General features: G+C 47.5%; 1 protein-coding gene across 1 annotated transcript in view; it reads left to right on the top strand.

Moving 5' to 3' along the window:
• Positions 1-25631, top strand: part of Otoa (otoancorin) — a 72642-nt gene that overhangs the window by 18126 nt on the left and 28885 nt on the right. The window contains exons 8-17 of the mRNA XM_041667004.1: positions 3493-3593; positions 7221-7360; positions 11364-11487; positions 14494-14709; positions 18266-18433; positions 18942-19085; positions 21812-21870; positions 22587-22704; positions 24256-24329; positions 24677-24812. Of these exons, the coding sequence (XP_041522938.1) occupies positions 3493-3593; positions 7221-7360; positions 11364-11487; positions 14494-14709; positions 18266-18433; positions 18942-19085; positions 21812-21870; positions 22587-22704; positions 24256-24329; positions 24677-24812 (1280 nt within the window). The remainder of the gene's footprint in view (positions 1-3492; positions 3594-7220; positions 7361-11363; positions 11488-14493; positions 14710-18265; positions 18434-18941; positions 19086-21811; positions 21871-22586; positions 22705-24255; positions 24330-24676; positions 24813-25631) is intronic.

Below are 25631 nucleotides of genomic sequence, written 5' to 3'. Positions count from 1 at the left end.
CTTGGTTTTCAGACTATATAAAAACAGATGGTGGCCTGAGTTTGTCCCATGATTGGCTGAGATTGATCAATCTCTGAACTAAGAAATCAGGGAAGACCTTTCCTGTGGGTGCCATCTGGATTAAGTCCAAGATGAGAAGACTGATTCTGTCATGTGAGGTTCAGGGAGGGAGGACATCCAAGGGTGAGGGACAGCAGATACATACAAAGGTTTTGGAGTGAGAATGAGCTCAGTGTGTTGAGAAGACAGAAGAAGCCAACAGGCTGGAGCACAGGCTATGCGACTTGTCTTTTCCTGGAATCAATCTCTGAGACTCCCGTGGGAGCAACTTTAAACAGCATACAATCAATGCCTTAAATACATGGGTGAGTTCCCTCTAGCCCTGGCCTCACGGTACACAGCATTGAGGAGGTCACCCAAGTCTTTATTGTCAGTTTAATTAAGAACTGATTTTCCTGCTAGAATCCCTGTGTGCAGCAAGTCCCATTATTAAATTACAGTGAATTCAGATTCATTCTGTTTGGACCCTGTATTCTTTTAGCTCATGAACTTCCCAGAGGAAATAGACTGAACTCTGACTATTAAAATACTACATGCTTGGCTATCATGGCTCTGCCGAAATGCAGCTCTTGCTATGTAATTGGTTGAGAAAAGGCCAATTCGGCTTGGATGTTGGTGGATATTGTGCCTCTGTGGCCACACTTTCCTTCAACAGCCTTCTCAGATGTCAATGGTGACATCTACAGACTTCAATTTTGTTTTTTTTTTTGGTTTTTCGAGACAGGGTTTCTCTGTGGCTTTGGAGCCTGTCCTGGAACTAGCTCTTGTAGACCAGGCTGGTCTCGAACTCCCAGAGATCCGCCTGCCTCTGCCTCCCGAGTGCTGGGATTAAAGGCGTGCGCCACCACCGCCCAGCCAGACTTCAATTTTTAAAACTATTTATATATGTATGTAGTGTGCATATGTATAGTATGGGTGCATGTGCACATGTGTGATATGTGTGTGTGTGTGTGTGTGTGTGTGTGTGTGTTTGTGATGACTAGAGGTAGTAAACATCAGATGTCTTCTTCAATTACTTTCCACTTTATTATTTTGAGACAGGGTCTTTTACTGAACCTGGAGCTCACTGATTGATTGGCTAGACTAGAGGGCCAATAAGCACTGGGAATTGGCTTAAATCCTCATTACCATCACTGGCATGCTGGGGTCACAGATGTGTGCTTCTATGAATGGTAGGGATGCAGACTCAGGACCCTTTACCAGCTCAGTCATCTTCCTAGCCCCCAACTCCCATACCCCTGATGCCTGAGCTTAAGGAGATAACAATATTCTGTGAATCAGTCCAGAAAGAGGTAACTTGTCTATCTCATTTAGACCTTGTCAGGGTCCACATCTCCCCAAACAGCTCTTGGTGACAGATTTATATGCTCTCACTTCTTTCTTTTCTCCAAAGGCTACCAGTGCAATGCTGTGTGCAACATCTGTACCAAACACCTAGGGGTGAGGCAACCCCAGCCAGTTCCAGTTTATTGAAATCTGATGTTGGATCCTTGCTTGACTGGTCTCAAAGTCCTATTGATATGTCACAGATGGGGGATTTCAAATACCAGAACATATTACTATGATACTAGGGGTTGAATCCAAGGCATCACACATGCCAGGCAAGGGCTCTACCACTAAGAAACTCTCCACCCTGTTTTCACTTACAAGGTCTTACTCAGTTGCCAGGCTCAGTTGGTAAAGTGCTTGCCTGGCAAGCATGAAGACCCGAGTTCAATCCCCAGAGTCCACATGGTGGTGTGTGTTTATAGTGTTTGTGCCAGGAGGTAACAGGTGAAACCTTGGGACTCTCTGGCCAGTCAGCCTAGCCTATTCTGTGAGTTCTAGGTAAATGAGAGACCTCATTTTGAAAAGCAGACAAGCAAACAATCCCCAAAACAAAAAAAGAAGTTGATAGTACATGAGAAATGAGAAATGGCTACACACACACACACACACACACACACACACACACACACCAAAAGGCTTCAAGGAAAAAGAAAATCTGAACCCAGCTTTGAAGGTAGGTAAAAATTAAGGAAAGACATCCCAGGCAAGCAGAGATCCTGGGGGCACTTGGGGTACATGCAGGGAATCTTGGTTTTGCTCAAATAGAGTAACATCCTGGTAAAAAGGATGACAACCTGCTAGTTATTACTAACTAGGTTAAAATAAAGGTAGTAATAAAAGAGAGTCAAGAGAGTCAAGCATAATGTTAAGCTGTCAGATTATTGACTAAAGAATTGAGCTCAAAATAAATCACCTTATTTTCTGGTCTCAAGTATTAAAAAAAAAAAATCTGCGTACCTACCAAGTTCAGGTAATGTTGATGATGCTGATTTGGGGACCACACAGTCGAGTGGCAAGTCTCAGGTGCTGGCTCTCGGTGGCTGTGGCCTGTGTGTAGTGTAGAGTCTCACGGGTGGGACTCAATACACGGTGGCTGAATAAATGCCACAGGAGTTCTGATAGCAAAGATCCCTGCAAGTCATGTGATCCAAGTGCACATGGACGTTTGTGGAGGCCAGGGTCAGAGCTGGGTGTCTCCTTCAATCGTTTTCCACTCTATTAGTTTATTTTAAAAGGTTAATTTATTAGTGTGTGTGTGTGTGTGTGTGTGTGTGTGTGTGTGTGTCTGTGGAGGCCAGAAGAGAGTGTGGAAGTGAGCTCAGAGAGACGCATAGCTCTGCTCTCTGAGGCAGACGCGATTCAGCTCCGACCCAGGATGGACGTAGGCTAGAATCTTCCTGGTAAGCGCACCTCGTGGTGCTACACAGATGATTAGAAATGGGCTAAATTAATATGTGAGAATTAGCCTAGAAGAGGCTAGATAGAAATGGGCCAAGCAGTGTTTAAATGAATACAGTTTGTGTGTTGTTATTTCGGGCATAAGCTAGCAGGCGGCCGGGGTGCTGGGGACGCAGCCCTGCCGCTCGTATTACAACAGAGTGTCAGATGCCCTGGAGCTATAGTTCCAGATGGTTGTGAGCCACCCAACACAGGTGCTGGGAACTGACCTTGGGTCCTCTACAAGAGCATTTAGGGCTCTTAGTTGTTGAACAATCTCTGTAGATCTTCTATCTTATTTTTTGAGACAAAATCTTTTACTGTACCTGGAACACATTAATTTGGCTAGGCTGTCTGGCCTTAACAAGCTCCAGGAATCCTCCCGTCCTTCTCTCTCCAGTGCTGGAATTGCAAGTGTGTACAACTGTGCTGATGTTCCTCTCCTCTCCTCTCCTCTCCTCTCCTCTCCTCTCCTCTCCTCCCCTCCCCTCCCCTCCCCTCCCCTCCCCTCTTCTTTTCTTCTTCTTTTTAAATGTGGGTTCTGGGGAATTGAACTCAGGTTCTCATGCTTATATGGCAAGCACTTTACCAGCTGAGCCACCTCCCCATTTAGAAGCTGTTATTTGTTTGTTTACTTATTATTTATTTATTTCTCTCTCTTTGTAGATGGCTCAGTTTCATGGGTCAGTGCAGAAAAGTTATGGATTTTGGGCAGATACATGGTTCACCTCTCGTTTGAAGAAATTATGAAAATCAGTCCTATAGAAGTAAGTTGGAAAAGTATATTTTTTATGTTCTCATTGCTAATATACCTTGAAAGAGCATGCTCTAAACTCCCAATGTTTGGTAAATCATACACCTGCCTCGGCCCAGACTATCTCTACCTTTTAAACAAAACTCTTGGAACAAAGCCCCAGGGGTCAATGGTAGGGATGTATTCTGGCACAGAAGAGCTAAGAAGAAAAGGAACTGTGGACATATCCTGGCCAACATGATATGAAGGGAACACTGACTGTGAATCAAGATTCATGTGAGGAGATAGTTATACTCAAGAAAAGCCAAGGACAACAGTGTTCGAGCTTCCAGTCCCGGGAAGCCTGGGCTCAAGCCAGGGCAGCATGGATTAATGGCTGCTTCTATTAAAAGTGACTTCTATTAATAGCTGCTTCAACATGAGCAATGATTGGATCTGAACTCTGGAGTTTACAGTGGAGAAATGTTTGTGGCTCGTGTTACTTAACTCACCAGTCAATTTGTCTCTTTCCTTCTGATGTTGACTCAATGACATTAAGATCCCTTGGGCATTGTGACTTTGAAATACGGTCTCTGAAGAGTGCTCCAACAGAGGTTCCTAAAGAGCAGGGGGCTGGGCCCCATTAAAACAAAAACAAAAAGCACGTGGGCCTTGTCTCTCACCTTGCATCAAATGACCGCCTTCTTCAGGAAGCGGTCCACCCAACAGTGTTTGGTTGTTAGAAACCTAGGCAGGACTTGGTTCCTCTTGTATCATCATATGCAGGGTGTGCCTATGTTAGCGTGACGGTGCACACGCCATGGCGCCTGTCTGAGGGCCGGAGGACAGCTTTAGGACTTGTTCTTTTCTTCCAAGATGGATTCAAGGGATTGAACTGAAGCTTGCAGGCCAGTACCTTCGCCCGCTGAGCCATTTCACCAGCCCTGGTTTCTCTCCTTTACCTAGGAGGCTAAGGAGCCCCTCAGACATTTTTGCTGTTTTGCTTGGGTCTTTGAAGCAACCCTGTCACCCCTTTCCCTCTTTATTCTCTCAAAGCTGAGCAAATTTTCAGGACGTAGTTATAGTTAAATTCTCAGAAATCTGAGCTTTTGGGGGATTTCTAAGATCAGGCATTCCTGGGCAACTTCTTGTGACTTACAAATATAGAGAAGTGGGGAGGGGGTTATATACGGTCAAAGGAGATAATCCTCAAGGGAGGGGTTTAAGAGCACCTTCCTTTCCATATGGGGTGTGTGTGTTTGTGGTGTGTGCCAGTGTGTGTGTGTGCTCATGTGTGTAATTACATTTGTACATGTGTGCAGGAGGGTGTGTAGGCCCAAAGTCAACATCAGGTGTTTCTTCCTTGATTGCTCTCTGTGTATTTTTTAAAATTACTGTTTTGCTCTTTTTGTTTGTGTGAGTGCTTTGCCTGCATTTCTATCTATGTGTCTGGTGCTCATGGAGGCCAGATGAGAGCATCGGATCCTCTGGAACTGAAGTTCCAGATAGTTGTGAGCCTCTATGTGGGTGCTGGGAATTGAGCCTGGGTCCTCTGGAAGAGCAGCCAGTGCTCTCAACTGCCAAGCCTTCTCTTTAGCCTACTTTGTTTATCGAGACAGGGTGTCTAGTAGAGCCCAGGGCTGCTCCTTCTGGTTAGCGTAGCTAACCAGCTTGGCCCTGGAATCTCCTGTCTCCGCCTCTGAAGTGCTGGGGTACAGGGGGGCTGCCATGTCTGTTTGACTCTTTATGTGGGTTCTGGGGATCTGAACCTTTCCCTCATGCTTGGACTTTATCCACCGAGCTATTTCCCCAGTCCACTGAGCACTTTTTAAAATACCGAATCAGAGCGGAACAACATCCAGAAAGCAAAGTCTCTTATAAGAAGGAGGTCAAACCACAATGAGTCCTATTGTAGCATGCTAGTGCAGTATCCTTGAACATGCAGACGAAATGGAGCAGGACTAGAGTCGGGACAATACACTGAGCACCATATGTAATATAGACCGACCACATTTTGTATCTTACAAAGAGAACAAATGTTCTGTCTTCTATCGCAGGGCCATTTATAACCATGTTCATCCATTTCAAAAATAATTTTCTCTTTTCAAAGCAGGAAATTTGTGGGTTGCATTGTTTGTACTCAGCACAGTAAGTCTAGGGCCACAAGTGGAACGATTAGCCTTATATCCTATCAGCCTCTGGAATGTTAAAAAGCAACACCTTCCTGCCCAGCCTGAGAGTGTGCAACTGCAATTCTTTCCCCAGGACTGAAAAAGTACCAGTGAGGATACAGACAAGAAGGAAGCCTTAACGTGGAGCGTGCTAGGGCACGCCTTTAATCTCAGCACCTGGGAGGCAGAGGCAGGTGGATCTCTGTGAGTTCGAGGCCAGCCTGGTCTACAGAGTGAGACCCTATCTCAAAACAAACAATCCCCCCTCCCCAAACTAGATCTCCCATGTGACCCAGGTATACTACTCCTGGTTATTTACCTGAAAGCCTCCAGGTCAGCAGGTCAGAGAGACCTGTGCCCATCAGTGACCCTTACAGCCTCCAGGTCAGCAGGTCAGAGAGACCTGTGCCCATCAGTGACCCTTACAGCCTCCAGGTCAGCAGGTCAGAGAGACCCATGCCCATCAGTGACCCTTACAGCCTCCAGGTCAGCGGGTCAGAGAGACCTGTGTCCGTCATTGTCCCTTGCAGCACTCTCCAACAGCTAAGATGGATGGAGCCACCTAGATGCCCAGCAGGAAAGGAGTGGATGAGGAAAACATACTCTCTGTGCACAATGGAACTTATCATCCTATCATCTTTGTTTATTTGAAATTAGTGCGGTTTTTACTTTTTAATGCTATTTTTATTAATTCCTTAAGAACTTTATGCATGGCATTTTCAATATATTCACCCCCTATATCCTCCCACCCACATAACGTTGAGATCTCTTTCTTTCTTTCTTTCCTCCCTGAGTCCAGTTTTACACAATGGAAATTTTCAGCCTTGGAGAATGAAGTTATGTTATTTGCAGGAAATGAATGCAACCGGAGATAATCGTATCAAGCTAATTAAGTCAGTCTCAGAAAGACAGATATGCTTTCTCTCGCTGTGGGTCACAGATTTTATACAGATACATAAAACCTCGTGTGTATATAAGGCATGGGAGCAGCAGTGACATGTTTAGGAGAAAAACGGGGCTAACGATGCGGGGAGGAGGTGGGAAGGGAATGTGGGGAGAATGCTCAACAGGTGATATACACTCATATACATATCTTTGTGTGCATAGTGCCGTATACGGTGAGTATATACACTGAACATTAAAAATAATAATAGGCTGGGCAGTGGTGGCGCACGCCTTTAACTCCAGCACTCGGGAGGTAGAGGCAGGTGGATCTCTGTAAGTCTGAGGCCAGCCTGGTCTACAAGAGCTAGTTCCAGGATAGGCTCCAAAGCTACAGAGAAACCTTGTCTCCAAAAACCAAAAAGAAAAAGAAAAAAACCAAATAAAAGAAAACAGTAGTAATAAAAGAAAAGAAATAAAGTAATTTGGGAACTGGAAGCATAACCATAGGGCTGAGATGGGCACAGTATGGACCACCAGGATGGATTCCCCTGGGCCAATTGACCGTCCTCACTAACCTCACCCATCTTCCCATTCTTGTCCACCAGATTGGGCTGTTTATCAGCTATGACAATGCCACCAAACAGCTGGACACGGTGTATGATGTCACCCCTGAGCTGGCTCAGGCATTTCTGGAGAGGATCCGCTGCTCTAGCTTTGACATGAGGAATATCTCCACCATCCACAGGCAAGAGTGGCCCTAGGCCCTTCCAATATTTATTTCAAGGGTTGGGGAGATGGTTCAATTAGTAAAGCGGTTGGCTAATGAGCATGAGGGTCTGAATTAGGAACCACAGCACCCAGGTAAAAAGCTAAGTGTGTCAGCATGTTCCTCAATCCCTTCACTGAGGGAGGATACCAGACACAGACAGGATGATCCTGGGAGCTGGCACCAACTAGGCTTGGTAACTGATGGACTCAAGGTTCACTGAGAGATCCTGTCTCCAATCAGTAAGTTGGAGGGAGATTTAGGAAGACACTTGATGTCATCCTGTGGCCTCCACATGGATACACACATGAGGATGCATGTATATGCACACACACATGTACACACACTTCCTCAATGCACATATTCAGTGTTAAGTACCAGCTACCTTAGAGTGACTGCAAATCCGGGGTTCCCTGATAATAGCCCCACACTTCTCTGTGCATGTGAGGAGAGGGGTTTGCTCCCAAGGGCTCATCACGCTTTGTAAATGTTTGCAAAGGGAAAGGGGACAAATCGTTGAGCATCTCCTGGAGGTCAGGCATTTTCTGACACCTCTCCTATGCTTCTTCCAGCCCTGACCTCAAGCTAGGCCATCTTTACTAGTCAGGGCGCCATTTTAAGGCGAACAGGGCAGGACTATTAGGTTGGGGCAAGTGTTGGAGGCAGCTGGTAGGTTCCCATGTTCGAGAGAATCCCTTGTATCAGGCTGTCATCTGGGGAGCTGCTGGATGATATCAGTTCTAGAATCTAGTCTTGGTACCAAGATCCTCATATTAGCCATTTCCAGGGAGGGGTGCCTTATCCTGGAGGAAGGAAGGGTGTCAGGCAGGGGAGGAGGTAATAAGGACTTTCTATTCTAGTTTGGTTTTTGTTGCTTTGATAACTGCCCAGAGCAAGTTGGTGACTTATCACATCTTACAACTTGTAATTCATCACTGAAGGAAGCCGTGGCAGGAGCTCAAGGCAGAAACCTGAAGGCAGGAACTGATGCAGAGACATGGAGGATGCTGCCTGCTGCCTTTGTTTCCCCTGGCTTGCTCAGTCTGCTTTCTTAGACCACTCAGGACTATCTGCCCAGGGATGGCACCGCCCATAGTAGACTGGACCCTCCCACATCAATCATTAATCAGGAAGATGCCCCTTGACATCCCCATAGGCCAGTCTGATGAAGACATCTCACAATTGTAGTTTCTTCTTCTGACATGACCCCAAGCTTTTGTCAACTTGGCAAAAACTCACCTGTACACAATCTTCTCTCCATCCCCTCAGGGTCTTGGCTGTCACACCCTGAATTACCTTAAAATCCTTTAAATGAACCCTTCTAGAGTAGATGTTCATCTGGAACCATGTCTCAGTCTTCCCTGTCCATACTAAATTCCACCCATTAGCATGGATCCTATTTTACTATTTTACACACACACACACACACACACACACACACACACACACACACCCCTGGTAATTAAGGACAGGGATCCAGTTGTAGACTTCTTGCAAGTTGTGACCTTGGCCACATCTTATCACCTCCCTGTGCCTTTCTTTATCCACATGTACAATGGGAGACAAAAATTACCCTGCCTTATCAGCTTCTCTCAAAGATACATATCTGACACATTGCATGTGCTCGATAAGTGAAATTTTTCCCTAAAGTTATTTTGCAAGTAAAGTTGTGTTTATTTATGGTGTATAGTATAGAGTGCTGGTTAGTTTTTGTCACGGTGGCAAAATACCCAAGGGAACTTGCTTAAAGTAGCAAAGGTTGCTTTGGCTAGTGGTTTTGAATGGTTTCTGTCATGGTTGCTTGGCCCTGTAGCTTTTGGGCTCGGTAGAGGTGACACATTGACACATCATCATGGAAGCAAGTGACAGGGCAAAGTTGCTCACCTCGTGGCACCCAGGAAGCAGAGGGGTGTGTGTGTGTGTGTGTGTGTGTGTGTGTGTATTGGGAGGGGGATGAATGTATCAGGGCAAAACGTGCCCTTCCCAGTTACCTACTGCCTCCCAACGTCTTCACCACCCCCTGTAAAGCTGTGCATCTGTCAATGGGCTAACATGTTGAGGGAATCTGAGCCCCCTGTGATTTAATCATCAGGACCAGGTCTGCAACATATAAATCTTCGAGGGACATTCAAGATTGAAACTGCAGGGTTGGGGAGATGGCTCAGTGGGTAAAGACACTAGCAATGCAAAAGTGAAGACCCGAGGTCAAATCTCAGTACCCACATAAAATCTGGATGTAGTGTGAGCATCTGTAACCCTAGCTCTTCTCTGGAGAGACGGGGGACGTAGAGGCAGGAAAATCCCCAGATGTGTGTGGGTCAGCAAGCCTGGCACACGCATACACATCCATGAAATGCATCCATGACCGTGGCGTTAACAATGTGGAAGGAGAGGACTAGCCCAGGAGTTGTATTTCCACCTTCTCAGGCTGTGGCACTCACATCTGAATTCACACACAAGTGTGCACAACCCATGCACACACACGTCCCTCCCCATGAATAAATAAATACCATATTTATAGATTGTAGACTGGTATACATACATGTGTTTTGTATGGGTGGTGAGAATGCTTAGAACCTAGTCTGAGCAGTGTTCTCTGTTGTTTGCTGTAGTAGTCATGAGACATGATCTCCTGTACTTACTCCTCTTATCTAACTGAAACTTTGTGTCTGTTGACTGGGCTCCCCCCAGTTCCTGTAACCACCATCCTACTCTTTCTATAGCTTAGTGGTCTCCTGTGTCTGTGGCAGACTATGTCAATGTCTCCAGGAAGGCTGAATCAGGCTGCTTGGAGGCAACCAGCTGGTCAGGCCATGTTGAGCTGGGTAGTCTTTGTGCAATCGCTAAGAACATTCACTAACGAGTGAGCGCTTAGTATCTGCCAGGAAGACTCATCACTGGGCCTGCCTGGCCTTACTTTACTTCCAGTCACCCTCATTCCTTCATCGTCATAGTTCCCATGATGCACTGTGATGAGAAAAGCAAACCCAGCTACTAAGAGTTCAGAGACAGGCTCATCCTGTACCGTAGCCCACAGCATGCGCTGTGGCAAATATCTCACAGAACTGGCCTTCAGACTCTAGCTGGCCAGTGTCTATGCTCTCAGCCGCTAGCTATAATGCCCCCAGCAAGACTGGAGTTTGCATTCCTCCACTCCCGGGTTATTCTATATCTCTTCTTTTCAGGTGGTAAAGCATCCCTGAGCCTAGAGCTGTCACTCAGGGTGGACAATTTTATATTTCTATGTTGAAATGGAGGAGGGAGATCTTTGCCATCTACCTTTTCCGTATGTTTCTCCTCCTAGGAGGTGAGGTGGCTCAGCTGGATGGTTCTAGATTTAAGTTCCAGGCTCTATTGCTTGCTTTTGGACAAGTCCCCTGATCTCTCTGGATCTCAGTTTGACTTTCTGTGAAATGGGGCTGTATTAGTTACTTTTCTTGTTGCTGTGATAAATACCTGACAGAAGTAACTTAAAGGAGAGTTGAATTCTGACCCACGGTTTCAGAGGTAAAGCCCATGCAGGTCTTTACATCATGATCGACCAGGAAACTGAAAACAAGACCAGAAGCAAGACCAGGCTATAAACCCTCCACTGTCTGCTCCCCGTGAGCTACTGTCTCCACTGTCTGTTTCCAGCGAGTCACCTCCTCCACTGCCTGCTCCCAGCGAGCCACCTCCTCCACTGTCTGCTCCCAGCGAGTCACCTCCTCCACTGTCTGTCTGCTCCCACCTCCTTCAGCCATCATTGCCACCAGCTGGGGACCAGGCATTCAAATACGTGAGCCTGGGGGTGACATTCCACATTCAACCCATGTCAGGGTCTAAAGAAAACTAGTCTGTGGGGTTGTTGAGAGGTAAGGATCCAGGTAGGGCGCACAGGATGAAGCAGGTGAGTGAGGGTCACTGCGAGGACATGACTTTCATGGTCTGGACTGCGCTCGGCCCTGAGCAACCCCACAGCCTCCCTTATTTTCTCACACAGGTTGGGGATGTTGGTTTGCTTCTATGATGATCTGGAGCTGCTGGACCCCACCCTGGCCCAAGTCCTTCTCCACCAGATGCTCAAATGCAGCCGCCTCCAGGGCTACCAGGCTGGCATCCAGAAGGTACAGATGAGAGGCGGGCCCCTGGGACCTCCTCGGCCTCAGTTTCACCAGTTTGCCTGGCCTTTGAGTCCAACCTGGCAGATGGCATCGTTAGTTCTGGAGGAGAGGAACATAAGCAAGTAATTACAAAAAACAGTGTAGAGAAAACATGGATGTGTGTGTTGAAACACAATCAGAACACCCTTGGCCAACCAAAATGAATGGTGGTCTGGGAATCTCAGCATCTGTACTGAGCACAGCCCGGGGATCTTGAGGGCAGATCTGCTCCAAGGTCCAGGGTGAGGCTGGTAATGCATGCCGACGAGCGGCTGAAGGACAGATGATGCAATTGGAGGTCAAGGGGCTTCACAGGAGCAAAGGCTCTGTCAGGCGCCATGCCAGGGACTGATGTTATTGGTCTAGGGACGTGACCTGGGCATGCCAGGTGTCTAAATAAGTTCAGAGGCCCAGGATGGTGGCACAGACCTGTGGTCCAAGCTGCTTGGAAGTCTGAAGCAGGAATGTCACAAATTCAGGGTCAGCCTGACTAAGACATTGTCTCAAAATTAAAAAAAAAAAAAAACCAAAACCAAAAACATGGAAATGGTTTAGGGATGTAGCTCAGTGGTAGAATCCTTGCATACATTGTGTGGGTCCTTAAGTTTAACCCTGAGAATCGGAGGGGCAAAAAACAGCCGCCAGGGCAAGGGCCAAGCTGAAAATGCAAGTTTGATCCCCAGAACCCACGTGGTGGCAGCAGAGAACTGACCCTGCAAGTTGTTCCCTAGCTGCCACATGAGTGCTGTGGTCCAAGAGCGACCCACTTTGCCATGAATGAATGAATGAAAGAAAGAAAGAAATGAAAGCCTCCAGATGATCCCAGTGCAGGCAGGATGAGGAGCCCTGAAAGAGTGTTATTCATGGAGTTCCAGGTCAAATAACTAATGCAGATGGCTCCCCCCACCCCACTCCCCTATCCCTTTCTCTCTCAGTTTGTTTGTTTGTTTGTTTGTTTTCAGTAAAGTCTAGTTATGGATCCCTGGCTGGCCGTGAATTTCCTGTCCTCCTGCCTCAGCCACCTGAGTGCTTGGATTTCAAGCCTGTGTTACCTAATATCTAGCCTTTTATTTCTGTTTTTCCCATTCAAATTTCAGATCGCTCTTTTCTTAATTAAGCAATTAGAACCACCACATTACAACACCATTAAAAGGAAGTCTTGGTAAAGGCAGCAGCTATTCACACATAATTCCAAATACCTGGCTACATTTGGCCTCTCCCACCATGGCCATCTATTTGCCAAGGTCTATTTTCGTGCTCAAGGAAAAATTCTTAAGCTCAAGCAAAAATAAGAAAATCGTTGCAATTTTTGGCCCGAGAGAGAGACACCTTTGGCCAAGAAGAAAGACAAACGCAATTAGACATGGGGTGAGGCGGGGTGGGAGGTGTGGGGGGTGAAGGCGGGGGCGGGCTTCCGGTTGTTGGGCACAGGGAGCTCGGCAATTTGCAGACTTGAAGGCTCAGGGGTCTCACTCCTTAAAGAGCACACCGCTGGGTTCTGCGCTACAGCTGACTCCTCAGGTCTGATCGTGGCCTGGAACTGGGCATTCCCAGCCGATATGCGAGGCTGCTGTTGCCTGGGACCATGTTTGAGAGCCACCTCCTTCTGAGGTCTGGGAACAGCCCAGCTGAAGTGAGAGCCTGAACCAGCTTCTTCCTTTTAGCTCTGCTGCCTCCCAGTGGCAATTTCAAGACTGCAGCTACAAGGGTTACGCATGCGTGATTGAAATGTGGTTTATACAAACTCAAGTGTTAAAACGGATCGCTATCCTCATGCTTTGCATTTATTTATCATTTTTACTTATTTCTTTATTGTGTGTGTGCGTATTTATGTGTCAGAGAATACTTGAGAGTCAGTTCTTTTTATCCACCTTGTGGGGTCTAGGGATCCCAGCTGAGGTCATGAGGCTTGGTGGCCAAGTACCTCCACCTGCTGAAGCTCCTCACTAGCCTCTCGTTATTATTCTTATCATCATTATTATTTATATTTATTAAATAATTTATCGTTATTATTTTATAGAAACCATGATATAGTTGGTGAGTTTATTGCCTTCCTTAACAGACAGGAATTCTTGACTGTAATTAGGGAAGTTTATTACAATAAAAGTAATCATTAAGACAATCTTTGAAGCATGCAGACATGTGAAAACATAAAGCCTTACGTAGTTCTGTTTCTATTATAAACCTGTTGGCTCTTCACCCTGTATATTTCTAAAGGCATAGGACCAGTGGAAAGATATATATGTCCTCCCTTCCTCTTTCCTTCCTTCCCCCTCCTTTCCTCCTTCCTTCCTTCCTTCCTTCCTTCCTTCCTTCCTTCCTTCTTTCCTCTCCCTACTTCCTTCCTTTCCTCTCTTCCTTCCCCCTCCCTCATTCCTTCCTCACTCCTCCATTCTTTTCCCTTCCTCCCCCTTCTTTCCCCTTCCTCCCTCTTTCTTTCCTATCCTCCCTCCTTTTCCCCCACCTTTGGGAACTGTTCTATGACCAAGCCCTATGCTCATTTACGTAATTACCTTCTTGTGTTTGGATTTCACTTTATTTTTCTTGTATTGCTGAGAATTATTTTTATGCAGATTATGTATTACCATGAGAAAGCCCCTGGATAGTTCACAAAAGGGAAGCAACCAAATATATGGATATAGAGTTCAGGATCACAGCAGGGAAATAGATGCCACAAAATGTGATGGAGTTACAGGGGAATAAAATTCTTCCTGCCGTGCTTGGAGGTTGATTTAACAACACATTAATATTTAAATGAAACCCAAAGTGAATTTTCAGCACGTGATAGCCAGGCCTGGAGGAGGCTTTCTCAGGGGACAGTCACTGTCTGGCCCTGGCCAAGAATGCCTTGCTTTGCTGCCCTGGGCCCTGTCTAGAAGGGCGGTTTGGAGTCCTTCTATCCGGATGCGGTCGGAGGGAGACACTGCCTTGCTTTTTATCAAGGCTCAGGCCAGTTTATTATCGTTCCAGCTCAAGGCCAACCTTCTGGACATTGCTACAGAGAACCAGACCCTCAACGAGACCCTGGGCTCTCTGTCGGATGCTGTTGTGGGTCTGAGCAGCAGGGAGCTGGAATCCCTCTCCCCCAAGGCAGTGCACAGCGCCATCTCTACCCTCAGCCAGGTCACAGGCTGGAGCAGAAGCCAGATCTGCATCTTGTCTGCCAAATACTTGGCCCAGGAAAAGGTCAGCTGGAACCTTCCCCCTTCTTCAAGTGCCTGAGGGCCAGTGTGATGTTAATCAGGTTGCTGTAACAAAGATCACAGAGCTAATCTGTGAGAAGGACTTTCCCTTCTCACAGTCCTGGGAAGCCTCATTTTAAGGGCTGTTGTTTTGGCTTGTGGACAACAGCCATCTTTTTATATACTTATGTGAACTCCATGACAGCAGCTTGTCTGTCTCTCTGTCTCTTGGTGAATACATGTATGCTTATGTATGCTTATGTATGAGTGGAGGCTACAAGAATGTTGAAATGTCTTCTTTAAGCGTTTCTCTACCTTATGTTATTGAGACAGGTTCTCACATTGAACCCAGCGCTTGCCATTTTAACTGGACTGGCCAGGCAGCAAGCCCCAAGGATCCACCTGTCTCTGCTTCCCACCACAAATGCTGGAGTTATAGGGTGACTGCCCTGGTCATCTTTTTTTTTTTTTTAAAGATTTATTTATTTGGGGCTGGAGAGATGGCTCAGAGTTTAAGAGCATTGCCTGCTCTTCCAAAGGTCCTGAGTTCAATTCCCAGCAACCACATGGTGGCTCACAGCCATCTGTAATGGGGTCTGGTGCCCTCTTCTGGCCTGCAGGCATACACACAGATAGAATATTGTATACATAATAAATAAATGAATAAAAAGATTTATTTATTTATTATGTACAGTGTTCAGCCTCCATGTATGCCTGCGGGCCAGAAAAGAGCGCCAGATCTCATTACAGATGGTTGTGAGCCACCATGTGGTTGCTGGAAATTGAACTCAGGACCTCCGGAAGAGCAGTCAGTGCTCTTAACCTCTGAGCCATCTCTCCAGCCCCCCTGGTCATCTTTTTATGTGAGTGTCCAAACTTAAGGGTCCTCATGCTTGTGTAGAAATCCCTTTGCCTACTGAGTGCTATCTCCCAGCCCTGTTTTCATTTCTGGTAAAGGCATTAATTCTAACAGTTCAGGGCCCTGTCTAACTTTAATTATCTTATGACTTAGGGTTTCTATTTCTGTGGTAAAATATATTACCAGAACCAACTTGGGAGGAAAGGGTTTATCTGGCTTACGGGTAACAACCTATCATCAGGGGAAGCTAAGGCAGGAACCTGGAGACAGGAACTGACCTAGAAGCTGTGGGGAAATGCTTCTCACTGGCTTGTTCCCCAGAGCTTGCTCTGCCTGTTTTCTTATACAACTCAAGACTACCTTCCTATAGGCAGCACCACCCACAGTGGGCTGGGCCCTCCCCATACCAATCATCAGTTGAGAAACTACCAGACAGACTTGCCTATAGGCCAACCGAGGCATTTTCTCAATTGAGAGTCCATCTTTCCAAATGACTCTAGCTTGTGTCAAGTTGATGTAAAACTAACCAGGCTATCTCGTGACCTCATTGTAACCCAATACCATCGCACAGGGGCAAGAGTCAGCGAATGGATTTTGGAGGAGGCCACAAGCATTCTGTCTGTAACCGTCAGCCATGTGCACATCCAGCAGAAACAACTCCACAGAAGTGTGGAGGAAGTGACCGGGGTTTGAATCTTTGCTCTGTTGTCTACTTGTTGCGTGACATTAGGCAATAGCTTAATTTTTCTCTGCCCTAGTGCCCCTGTTTTAAGATGGGGCTAAGACTCCTTCCTCACGACACTGCTGCGGATTCCTCCAGCAGTGCACAGAGAGACACAGGGCATCAGGGACATAACACGCTGTGAGCTCTTTGAGGAAGCCTCTATGGAACCATGGACACTTGGGGGACACCCCCTCCCCCAGGATTTGCTCCTTTGTTTCAAGGCTGCCCACACACCTCCTAGCAGGCATGAGAGCAGAATTTTCATGGCTGTGACAGCCAGCTAGCTACCCGAGAGAAACAGACTAAAGGAGGCAAGCCTTCCTTGGCTTTGCAGAGTTAGAGGTTTCAGTCTGTGGTCAGCTGGCTCTCTAGCTCTGAGTTTGAGGCCACGCAAAACATCGCGGCCGAAAGACTGTGTGGAAGGAAGTGTAGGTTGTTCATCTCTTGGTGGCCAGGAAGCTAAAGTTCCCTGAAAATGTTCTAAGAGGCATGTTCAGAGCTTTATTCACCTCTTAGGTGTCTCTGAACAGGTTGGCAGGCAGGATTCCCCATCACACTGGTGTCAGGAGTGATGCTTTTTTGTCTCAGTCCTGGGCTGTAGAGAGGGCAGGAGCCTTGGTCCACACTGCAGCTGCCTTCTTATGGTATGTGTGGGAAGAGTTTTCTCCATGTTGGGTTCAGAAAAAAGGCTCCAGGCCCCAGAGACTTGGTTCTTAAACACTTAGGAGTCCCATTCTTTCTTGTTAACACTCCTAGTCACTCCCTAGGATGTCAACTGGCTCTTGACAGCTGGGTTGGGACCAATCCCAGTATGAAAATAATAGTAAACATTTATGGAGTGCTTATTGTATGCTGGGCTCTATTCTAAGTGGGTTAATCACTTAGTTTTCCTATCATCCTAATGGTCTCAGTTAACAGCCTTCATTTCTGAGGTTATTCACGTGGGGCATAGAGAATGTAGAGATTGAGTTGCCAAAGTTACAGCGGAAGGCAAACATAGAGGGCAAAGCTCAAGGCGTCTGCTTTGGAGTCTGCTTGTGAATGCCATCTCTACCATGGCACCATTGTTCTGGCTAGTTTTAGTTTTCTGTCGACTTGACAGAAGCTAGAGTCATCAGAGAGGAGGGACCCTCAATTAAGAAAATGCCTCTTTAGGATCCGGCTATAATACTGCCTGTAAGACATTTTCTTAATAATTGACGGGAGAGGGCCCGGCCCATTGTGGGTGGTACCATCCCTGGGTAGGTGGTTTAGGGTTCTAAAAAAATGAAGCAGACTGAGCAAGCCATGGGAAACAAGCCAGTAAGCAGCACCCCTCCATGACCTCTGCCTCAGTTCCTGCTTCCAGGTTCCTGCCCTGACTTCCTTCCATGATGGACTACAATGTGGAAGTGTAAGCCAAATAAACCCTTTCCTCGCCAACTTGGTTTTTGGTCATGGTGTTTCATCCTGGCAATGGTAACTCCAGTGAAGACAACCATGGTTCACTCATGTTCACTTCTGTACTCAAGGCCAAGGCCAGCATTTGTCTCATTTCTCTAGGTTCATGATGACTTCATTTTGACACTCTGAAGACCTTGGCTTTTCTGGACCTTGATGGAGGTTCTGGGAGTCTATGATGACATTTTCTGTGCAAATAATTCCAGGAAGCAGAGGGAGATGGTTGCAATTCCATTGCTGTCCTGGACAAAGAAGCTGGTCTCCTGCCTAGTGTCAAACACCAAAACCAAAAGCCCATCAGTGACTCAGGGACCACCACTTTTTTATGTTCATATGGACTTGCAAAGAATAGCAGTCCCCACCAGAGAACTTACCATGGTCTCACGTTTTGTATCTAACTCTCTTTCTTGATAGAAGGACAGTCATGTGTGTAGTATCCACCTTGCTCCCCTTGGCTATCACCCATCCCAGTACCTGCATCAGGTTGGCCTAGAAATGTCTGAGAGAGCATGGTTCTCACGACTGCTTCTCTGCCAGGTGCTGTCCTTCTACAGCGCCAGCCAGATGGGCATGCTGCTCACAGGGGTCAGCACAGAAGCCTTCTTCAACATGGACCACAAGGACCTCTGGCAGGTCCTGAGAAGCCCTGTTTCCCAGCATGTGTCCCGTCTGTCACCTGCCCAGCAGCAAGCTATCCTCAGGAAGGTGAGAGGTGACAGTCTGATCCTTAGCCACATGGCTTACAGAGCATGTGCTTTACAGAGTCTGGCAATACGCCATGACTTTGGGCTGTTCATTTTGGCTTGGGTTATTCCAGCTGTTGGTGTGTGGGGTGTTCTGAATCCAGAAGACGTGGCTCCTGGCGGTGCGTCTCCCCTTGCGGATAGTGTGCCTTTGGCCACGATACCCTCTCCTCAAGACCCCTTTGCTTTCCTAGTTTGTTTTCCAAACATGAGCTATCTAGAGGAGCTGTTCATATTCCATCTCCAACAGTGGGTTTTAGAGCTACACAGACTCAGGTTTGAGTCACACTGACCAGCTTCCAACTCACCAATTTTAAGCCTCGGTTTGATCACTTGTAAAATGGGGGTAGTAACCATTCCTACTTCATGCGATTGCTAGGCAGATCAAGTAAGTTTTACGACGTGGGAAGCAGTGTCTAGACACACTCAGAAGTCAGTCTGTGTTCTGTCTTTCCTCTCAATTTCGGCAGCTGATGGAAGCAGAAGATGCCGCTGTTTCAGGCCTTGTGGAGGTGCCCAGAGCTCTGTTCAAGGAAGTGTCTCTCTCTGATCTGTGGAAAGGATCCCAGTTCAACGCTACAGTCCTGAAGGAGAAGAAGCTGCGGAGGAGCCAGGTAGGACTGCAGGGCTCACAGATCAACTTCGCATTTCCTTCTGTGATGTGGAGAGTGGAACCCAGGGCCTCCCACAGACAGGCGAGCGCGTTTCTGCCGAGTTACACAGCCAACTCTGAACATGCACTTCTCACTGTTTGTCTTTATGGGAACGGTCTGTTTAAGGTCAGATTGAAAAGACACTCTATTCTTGTTGTTGAGCCCAGGAAGCAAAGCTGTGTGTGGTAAGAAGGTAGACAAGGCCTGAGGATGAATCCTGACTGCCATTTATTAGCTGCGGGGAAGGGACTTCTCCTCACATGACCCCAGTTGCCTCGTGTGCAAAATGAGGATGATTACGGGTAACAATGGTGACACAGGACGCCCAGCCCGAGAGAAGCATGCTGTACATGTTCCCGCCGCTATGTGTTTATGGGTAGACATCGCCAGCGTCCGGGCTGCTTGAAAAGGTGACTGAGACTGCTCTCTGGCCGTGGGACCTTCCCTGACTTTCTGTTGAGTTAGTCATGCTCCACTTCATTTGCTTATGAAGTGATTTATTTTGCCTGTTGCACATGTGTGGGGGGGAATGCGTGTGTGTGCACACGCATGTGTGCGTGCATGCGTGTGTAGGCCAGAAGTCAACCTCAGGTGCCTTTCTTGGTCACCCTTTACTTACCTTTTGAGACAGACTCTCTCAGTTCTCACTAGAGCTTGCTGATTTAGTTAGACTGGCTGTCTGGGGAGCCCTAGGGATCTCCTCTGTCTTCACACTTCCAGTTGCTTCCTTTTGTGGGTTCTGGGGACCAAGTCCATGTCCTCATGCTTGTGTGGAAAGTGTTTTATTGACCGAGCCCAGCGATCACTTCTAAAATCTCTCTCTCTCTCTCTCTCTCTCTCTCTCTCTCTCTCTCTCTCTCTCTGTGTGTGTGTGTGTGTGTGGTGCCATGGTGTGTGCATGTGCTGATCGGAGGACAGCCCTGAGTATCAGTCCTTGTTTTCTATCTTGTTTGAGACAGATCTCTTGTTGTTCACAGAGGCATACTCCAAGCTAGCTGGCTATCTAGTTAGGGTTTCTATTGCTGTGACAAAACACCATGACCAAAAAGCAAGTTGGGGAGGAAAGGGTTTATTTGGCCCACACTTCAGCATTGCTGTTCTTCACTGGAGGAAGTCAGGACAGGAACTCAAACTGGGCAGGAACCTGGAGGCAGGAGCTGATGCAAAGTCCGTGGAGGAGTGCTGCTTATTGGCTTGCTTCCCATTGGCTTGCTCAACCTGCCTTCTTATAGAACCCAGGACCACCAGACCAGGGATGGCACCATCCGCCAAGGGCTGGGCCCTCTCCCATTGATCACCAAATGAGAAAATGTCTTACAGCCAGATCTCAAGGAGGCATTTCCTCAGCCGAGGCTCCTTCCTCTCTGGTGACTCTAGCTTGTGTCAAGTTGACACACAAACCCAGTCAGTACTCTGGTCCAGGAGTTTGCAGGAATCTCCCCATCCCTGTCTTCCATTTCCCCATCAAGGAGCTGGGTTTGCACATGTGTGCTGCTGTGCTCAACTTTTACACGGGTCTGGGAGAGACAAACTCAGGTCCTCACGCGGCCTGGGAAGCGCTTTATCCACGGGGTCATCTCTCTGGGCCCTGGGAATGTTTATCAAGCACGGACTTACCATGTTCCCAGACCACTCAGGGACCAGGAATGTGGAAGCGAACAACTCAGCAGGGCATCTTCTGTGGGGTCTTTCACGAGGTTGGACAATGTCCTAGCACTCCGTTGTGACAAGCCACTGTCTGGTTCAGGAGCTTGAACATGTGTTTTAGTTTGGAGATTTATCCTTCTGTAGATGACCTCGAGGTATTTCTGTCCCCGCAGCTGTGTTAGTGGAGGTTTCATCTCCTGGGAGTGGGAAACCTGTGAGAGGGTTCCCAGGCCTACTGTCCTTGGAAACCCCAGGGGCCGTACACAGTGCACCTGCAATGTTCCTCTGCTTCCCAGCTTCATGGAGACTTTGAGGCCCTCAGCTGTCACATACCAGAAGCCTCTGTCTAACTCTGGCTCATAATTTACTGCGTTTGGGGAATTACGTTCAAAGTTTTAGAGTCTATAAAATAGACAAATGTCGCACTTGATCGCTTCTGCAAGTTAGGCATTCTGTAAAATTTCATTCCTTAAAACAAACGACTCCCCTGCCTGTGTGCTCGCATTCTAGAGTGCTCACCTGGGAGGGTTTGAGGGGAGTGTGTGCTGTGGGCACGAGCTCCTTTATTGATGTTACTTTCTGGTCCATGATGGTCGCATCGTTGTTGCTGTTCTGGTTCAGGGCTAGCAGATGGGCACACAAAGAGGGACCACACGGAGTCCTTCACAGGGCAGCAGCTTCAGGAAGCTAAGGTAGTAAAGCATCAACCCTTCAACTCTATGCTTCTGTTCTTCACCCAACCCCTAGAGCAGCGGTCCCCAACCTTCCTCATGGTGAGACCCTTTAATACAGTTCCTCACCCAAAGGGGTCATGACCCAAAGGTTGGGAGCCACTGTTATAAAGTACAGAGAATCATCTGGAGTGTGGTAGGCCGTCTCTGAGATTGGTCAGCCACTCAGTGGTGGAGGATCTCAGCTTAGTAGTCCCGTGTTCAGCCTCTGCATCCTCCTCTGTAAGATGAGACCACAGGGTGCTTTTCCTCACATAGGGCGTCAGTGCGCTGGGCCCCACCATTACTGTCTCTTTTTTCTTGTCCCAGGCCTTATTCCTGTATGAACTTCTGGAGAAGACCACAGACAAGCCTGAGGAGATCCTGAGGTAGGGTGGTGTGGCTGCCTGGTCTGAAGGCCTTTTGAGGCCTTCCACAGGGAAGCCTGATTTCCAAGCGGGGGCAGCTGAGCTGTGGGAAAACACCAAAAACCACGTGAGGGCCAGTGAGATAGCTCAGTGGATTAAGGCACTTGCTACTAAGCCTGATGACCTCAGTTCAAGCCACAGAAAAACGTGGTAGAAGAGACCCAGCTGCTGCAAGCTGTCCCCTGACCTCCATGTGTGCAGTGTATACGGGTGTTTGTACACACACACACACACACACACACACACACACACACACACACACTCATACACTAAATGCAATAAAAATGTTTGTAAAAAGCAACTTTAAGGAGGAATATTTTTGTCTTAGCTCACAGTTTCCAAGGCTTCGGTCCATCATAGCAGGGAGGGTAGAGTGGAGCACAGATGTTCACATTGTGGTGGGCCAGGAAACAAAGAGGGAGACGAGAAGTGATCATATAGCCAAGGACCTGCCCCAGTGACCTACTTCCTCTGCCTCTGTCCTACTTCCTGTTTCTAGAGTCTTCCAAAATAACACTTTGGGGACTAAATACTGAAATTCAGAGCCTATAGGGATATTAGAAGTCATGGTTTAGTGCAATTTAGTGCTCAGTCCGTGTTGGGTGGAACTTTCCTCCTTTGGCTCCTTCCTTCTCCCCTCCGTACCCCTTCTTAGAGGTCCTTGCTTTGTTTCACAGTGCTGGGCAGCTGGTGAAAGGCGTGCAGTGTTCACACATCGATGCTATGAGTGCCCATGTCTTCCTGGCCCACTTCCAGTATTTCGAGAACAACTTCTCCCTGCTTTCACCAGATCAGGTACCCGGGGTGTTTTCCTGCTTCTGGCTCCCTCCTGATGCCGGGGTTGGGCCTGGATCGACTGTGGTATCTAAAGATATTTATACCAGAATCATACAGATGTAATATTGAGCTAGCTAGAGCCAGATACAGAAAACATGTCCCCTTCCAGCTTTCTGGGAAGATAACAGATCTCATTGCAGGTTCCCTTAGTTCTTTTTTTTTATTTTTTATTTTTTTGAAATAGATTTTTCTGTGTAGCTCTGGCTGTCCTGAAATTAGCCCTGTAGACCAGGCTGGCCTTGAGCTCACAGAGATCCACCTGCTTCTACCTCCTGAGTGCTAAGTGCTGGGATTAAAGGTGTGCCCCACCACTGCCTGGCTGGGAGTAAAGGTGTGCCCCACCACTTCCTGGCTGGGATTAAAGGTGTGCCCCACCACTGCCTGGCTGGGAGTAAAGGTGTGCCCCACCACTGCCTGGCTGGGAGTAAAGGTGTGCCCCACCACTGCCTGGCTGTTCCCTTTAGTTTCCCTTAGTTATCTATGAGCACAAAGACCCCTGTGTACCTTATAATACATGTAACATAAAAACACATGAATTCATACCAGTTTCCTCTCCCTATGTATATAAGCATTATGTTACTATATAAATCTATATTATTAAATCAAGACAGTTGCATGAGGGCCTGAAAGATGGCTTAGCAGGTAAAGGTGCTTACAGTTAAGCCTGGACACCTGAGTTCAAATCCCTGGGACACACATGGCGGAAGGAGAGAACTGACTTCTGAAAGTTGTCTTCTGACCTCTAAATGCATGCTGTGGCACACTCGTAAATGAATCAATATAGTGAAAAGTAAAAATAGTCACATGATATCCTGTTCTAGTCACATGCCAGATGTTTGACTACCTGTTGAATTAGAGTCTTAAACTCAGGGTTGTGGGTTCGAGCCCCACGTTGGATGCCAAAATGTAGTCATAATTAATGAGGTCCATAATAGCCCAGTTGATGAAGGTTAACAAGTATTTATCTGGGGGAAATCTCACAATAAGGGTAGAGAATCATGGTCCTCTGTGGGCACTGGAAGCTATGAAGAGAGCTCCGACCACCACCCAAGAAAGTGGTCATGTTTTTTGTCTGCGCTTATCAGTCCACACATATCACCTCAGACCACGCCCTCATGGGCTGGTACCCAAAAGACTATTGGCTGAATGAATTCCCACAACAGTTGAAGAATGTTCAGATGCAATGTCACTCCTTTGTAATCATAAATGAAGTTATTCTCATACATGAATGAATACATTCATCTTATTATTGCCTCAGTTTCCTCAACTATTAACTATTAACTGAGATGTCTGAAGCGTTCCTCACCCTGCCTCTGGCTCTGGTGTCTGGTGCTGTTGTTGCCTCTGGTCTCAGGGGACAGTGCCTCAGTTTGCCTCTGACAGCTATTGTGGTCAAAGGAGAGGTAGCTACACTGTGAGACACTCTGTTACATAAACGGACATTTATGAGGCATTATCTGTGTTTGATTTTATTACTGTTTGGCTGAGTTCCCCGTGCTTACCTTGTAGGTCAATTGTTTGGCATGGAAATACTGGGAAGTCTCAAGGTCCTCCTTGCCACCGTTCCTCTTGACTACGCTCCCGTAAGTGAACACTGAGCCCCTTTCTGACTCAGTCACCCACTGAGGGGGTTCCCGAAGTTTGCGATTCTTTCCCTCTGGGTTCTGTTAAGGAGCCAGAGGCAGGGTGAAGAGCACGTCAGACCTGCGAGTCTGGGGTTACTTCTGGGCTCTGAGAAGACAGTGTTCCACAGGGTCTCTAAATTGGAGCATGGTAGGCAGGAGACTTGCTCTCAGACACAAGGCACATCCCTTGGAGTGCTCAAGCTTACAGGACACCCCTGGGGTGGTGTCTGGTGCTGTTGTTGCCTCTGGTCTTGGGTCAGTGCAGAGCAGACACCGCTTTCCTCCGTCCTCTGGTCTTTCTGTAGGTCCCGCTTCCTGGCTTCCATTCCCACTTCTCGCTGTGTGCGTTTTCTGATCAGCCTGGGGAAGAGACACTTGGACACCTTGGTTTTAGATTCCCTTAAAAGGAGCTTGGTCATCAAGAAAGTGCAACAGTGTCTGGTAAGAGAAGATCCTGGGAGACACTTTCCCTGGTGTCTCGACCCTTTGATGTGTTTGTGGCAGTCTCAGGGAGCTGTGGAAGGGACTCGGTGGCATCTTGAGCCTGCAGTGATGTTTAGGAGTCTGACTTGTGAGTCTCAGAGCAGGCCCTGAAATTATCATCTGGAGTAATCTTGGCCATTGATACTGGAAACTTCCATCTCAGAGAGAGAATGATGGACATCTACAGTGGAGGACTGCGTTCTTTTTAAGCCTTGCCAGCAACTGGTTCTGTGGCTTTAGCCAGCCTGCCTTTCCCTCCACCTCAGCATCCTCATGTGTAACGCGGGTACAAATGCACAGCATCCTGCAGCGCTTGCGGGCACAAAGGGGGCAACATAGTGCTGCGTGTCAGGGCCCCAGGCATAGTACTTGGGAACCAGGAAGTTTCGCTATCTGCACAGAGCACAAATGCTTGCTACCTACAGGTCCTGTGATGATGGAGTGGACTAAGGCCTGGAACACTTCCCACAGTCCCTTCCCACAGCCAACACATGCACATGCTATGTTTGCCATTTCGAGAAAGAGCGCTGGGGGCTCAGGTGCTGCTTCCTAGGCCATACCAAGATGCCTATCTTATGTTGCTGATGCTGGAGCCCGGGGCCTCGTGCATTCTGGGCCAGTGCTCTACCACTGAGGGGTGTGTCCTGATCTTAGTTATCATATACGCAGTATCCCTAGAGCAGTAACAATGGTAACAGTCTCCATTTACTGAGGCCTTGCTGTGTGCTAAGCTGGGGGTTCCCAGGCACCTGAGGCCTGCTTCCCTGTGTGGGGGCA

Source organism: Microtus oregoni, unplaced genomic scaffold (assembly GCF_018167655.1).
Source record: "Microtus oregoni isolate MIOR12 unplaced genomic scaffold, Mior012 000016F_ref0000370, whole genome shotgun sequence".
Lineage (NCBI taxonomy): Eukaryota > Metazoa > Chordata > Mammalia > Rodentia > Cricetidae > Microtus > Microtus oregoni.
Note: the sequence above shows the minus strand (reverse complement) of the source record. Positions and strands in the feature narration are given on the sequence as shown.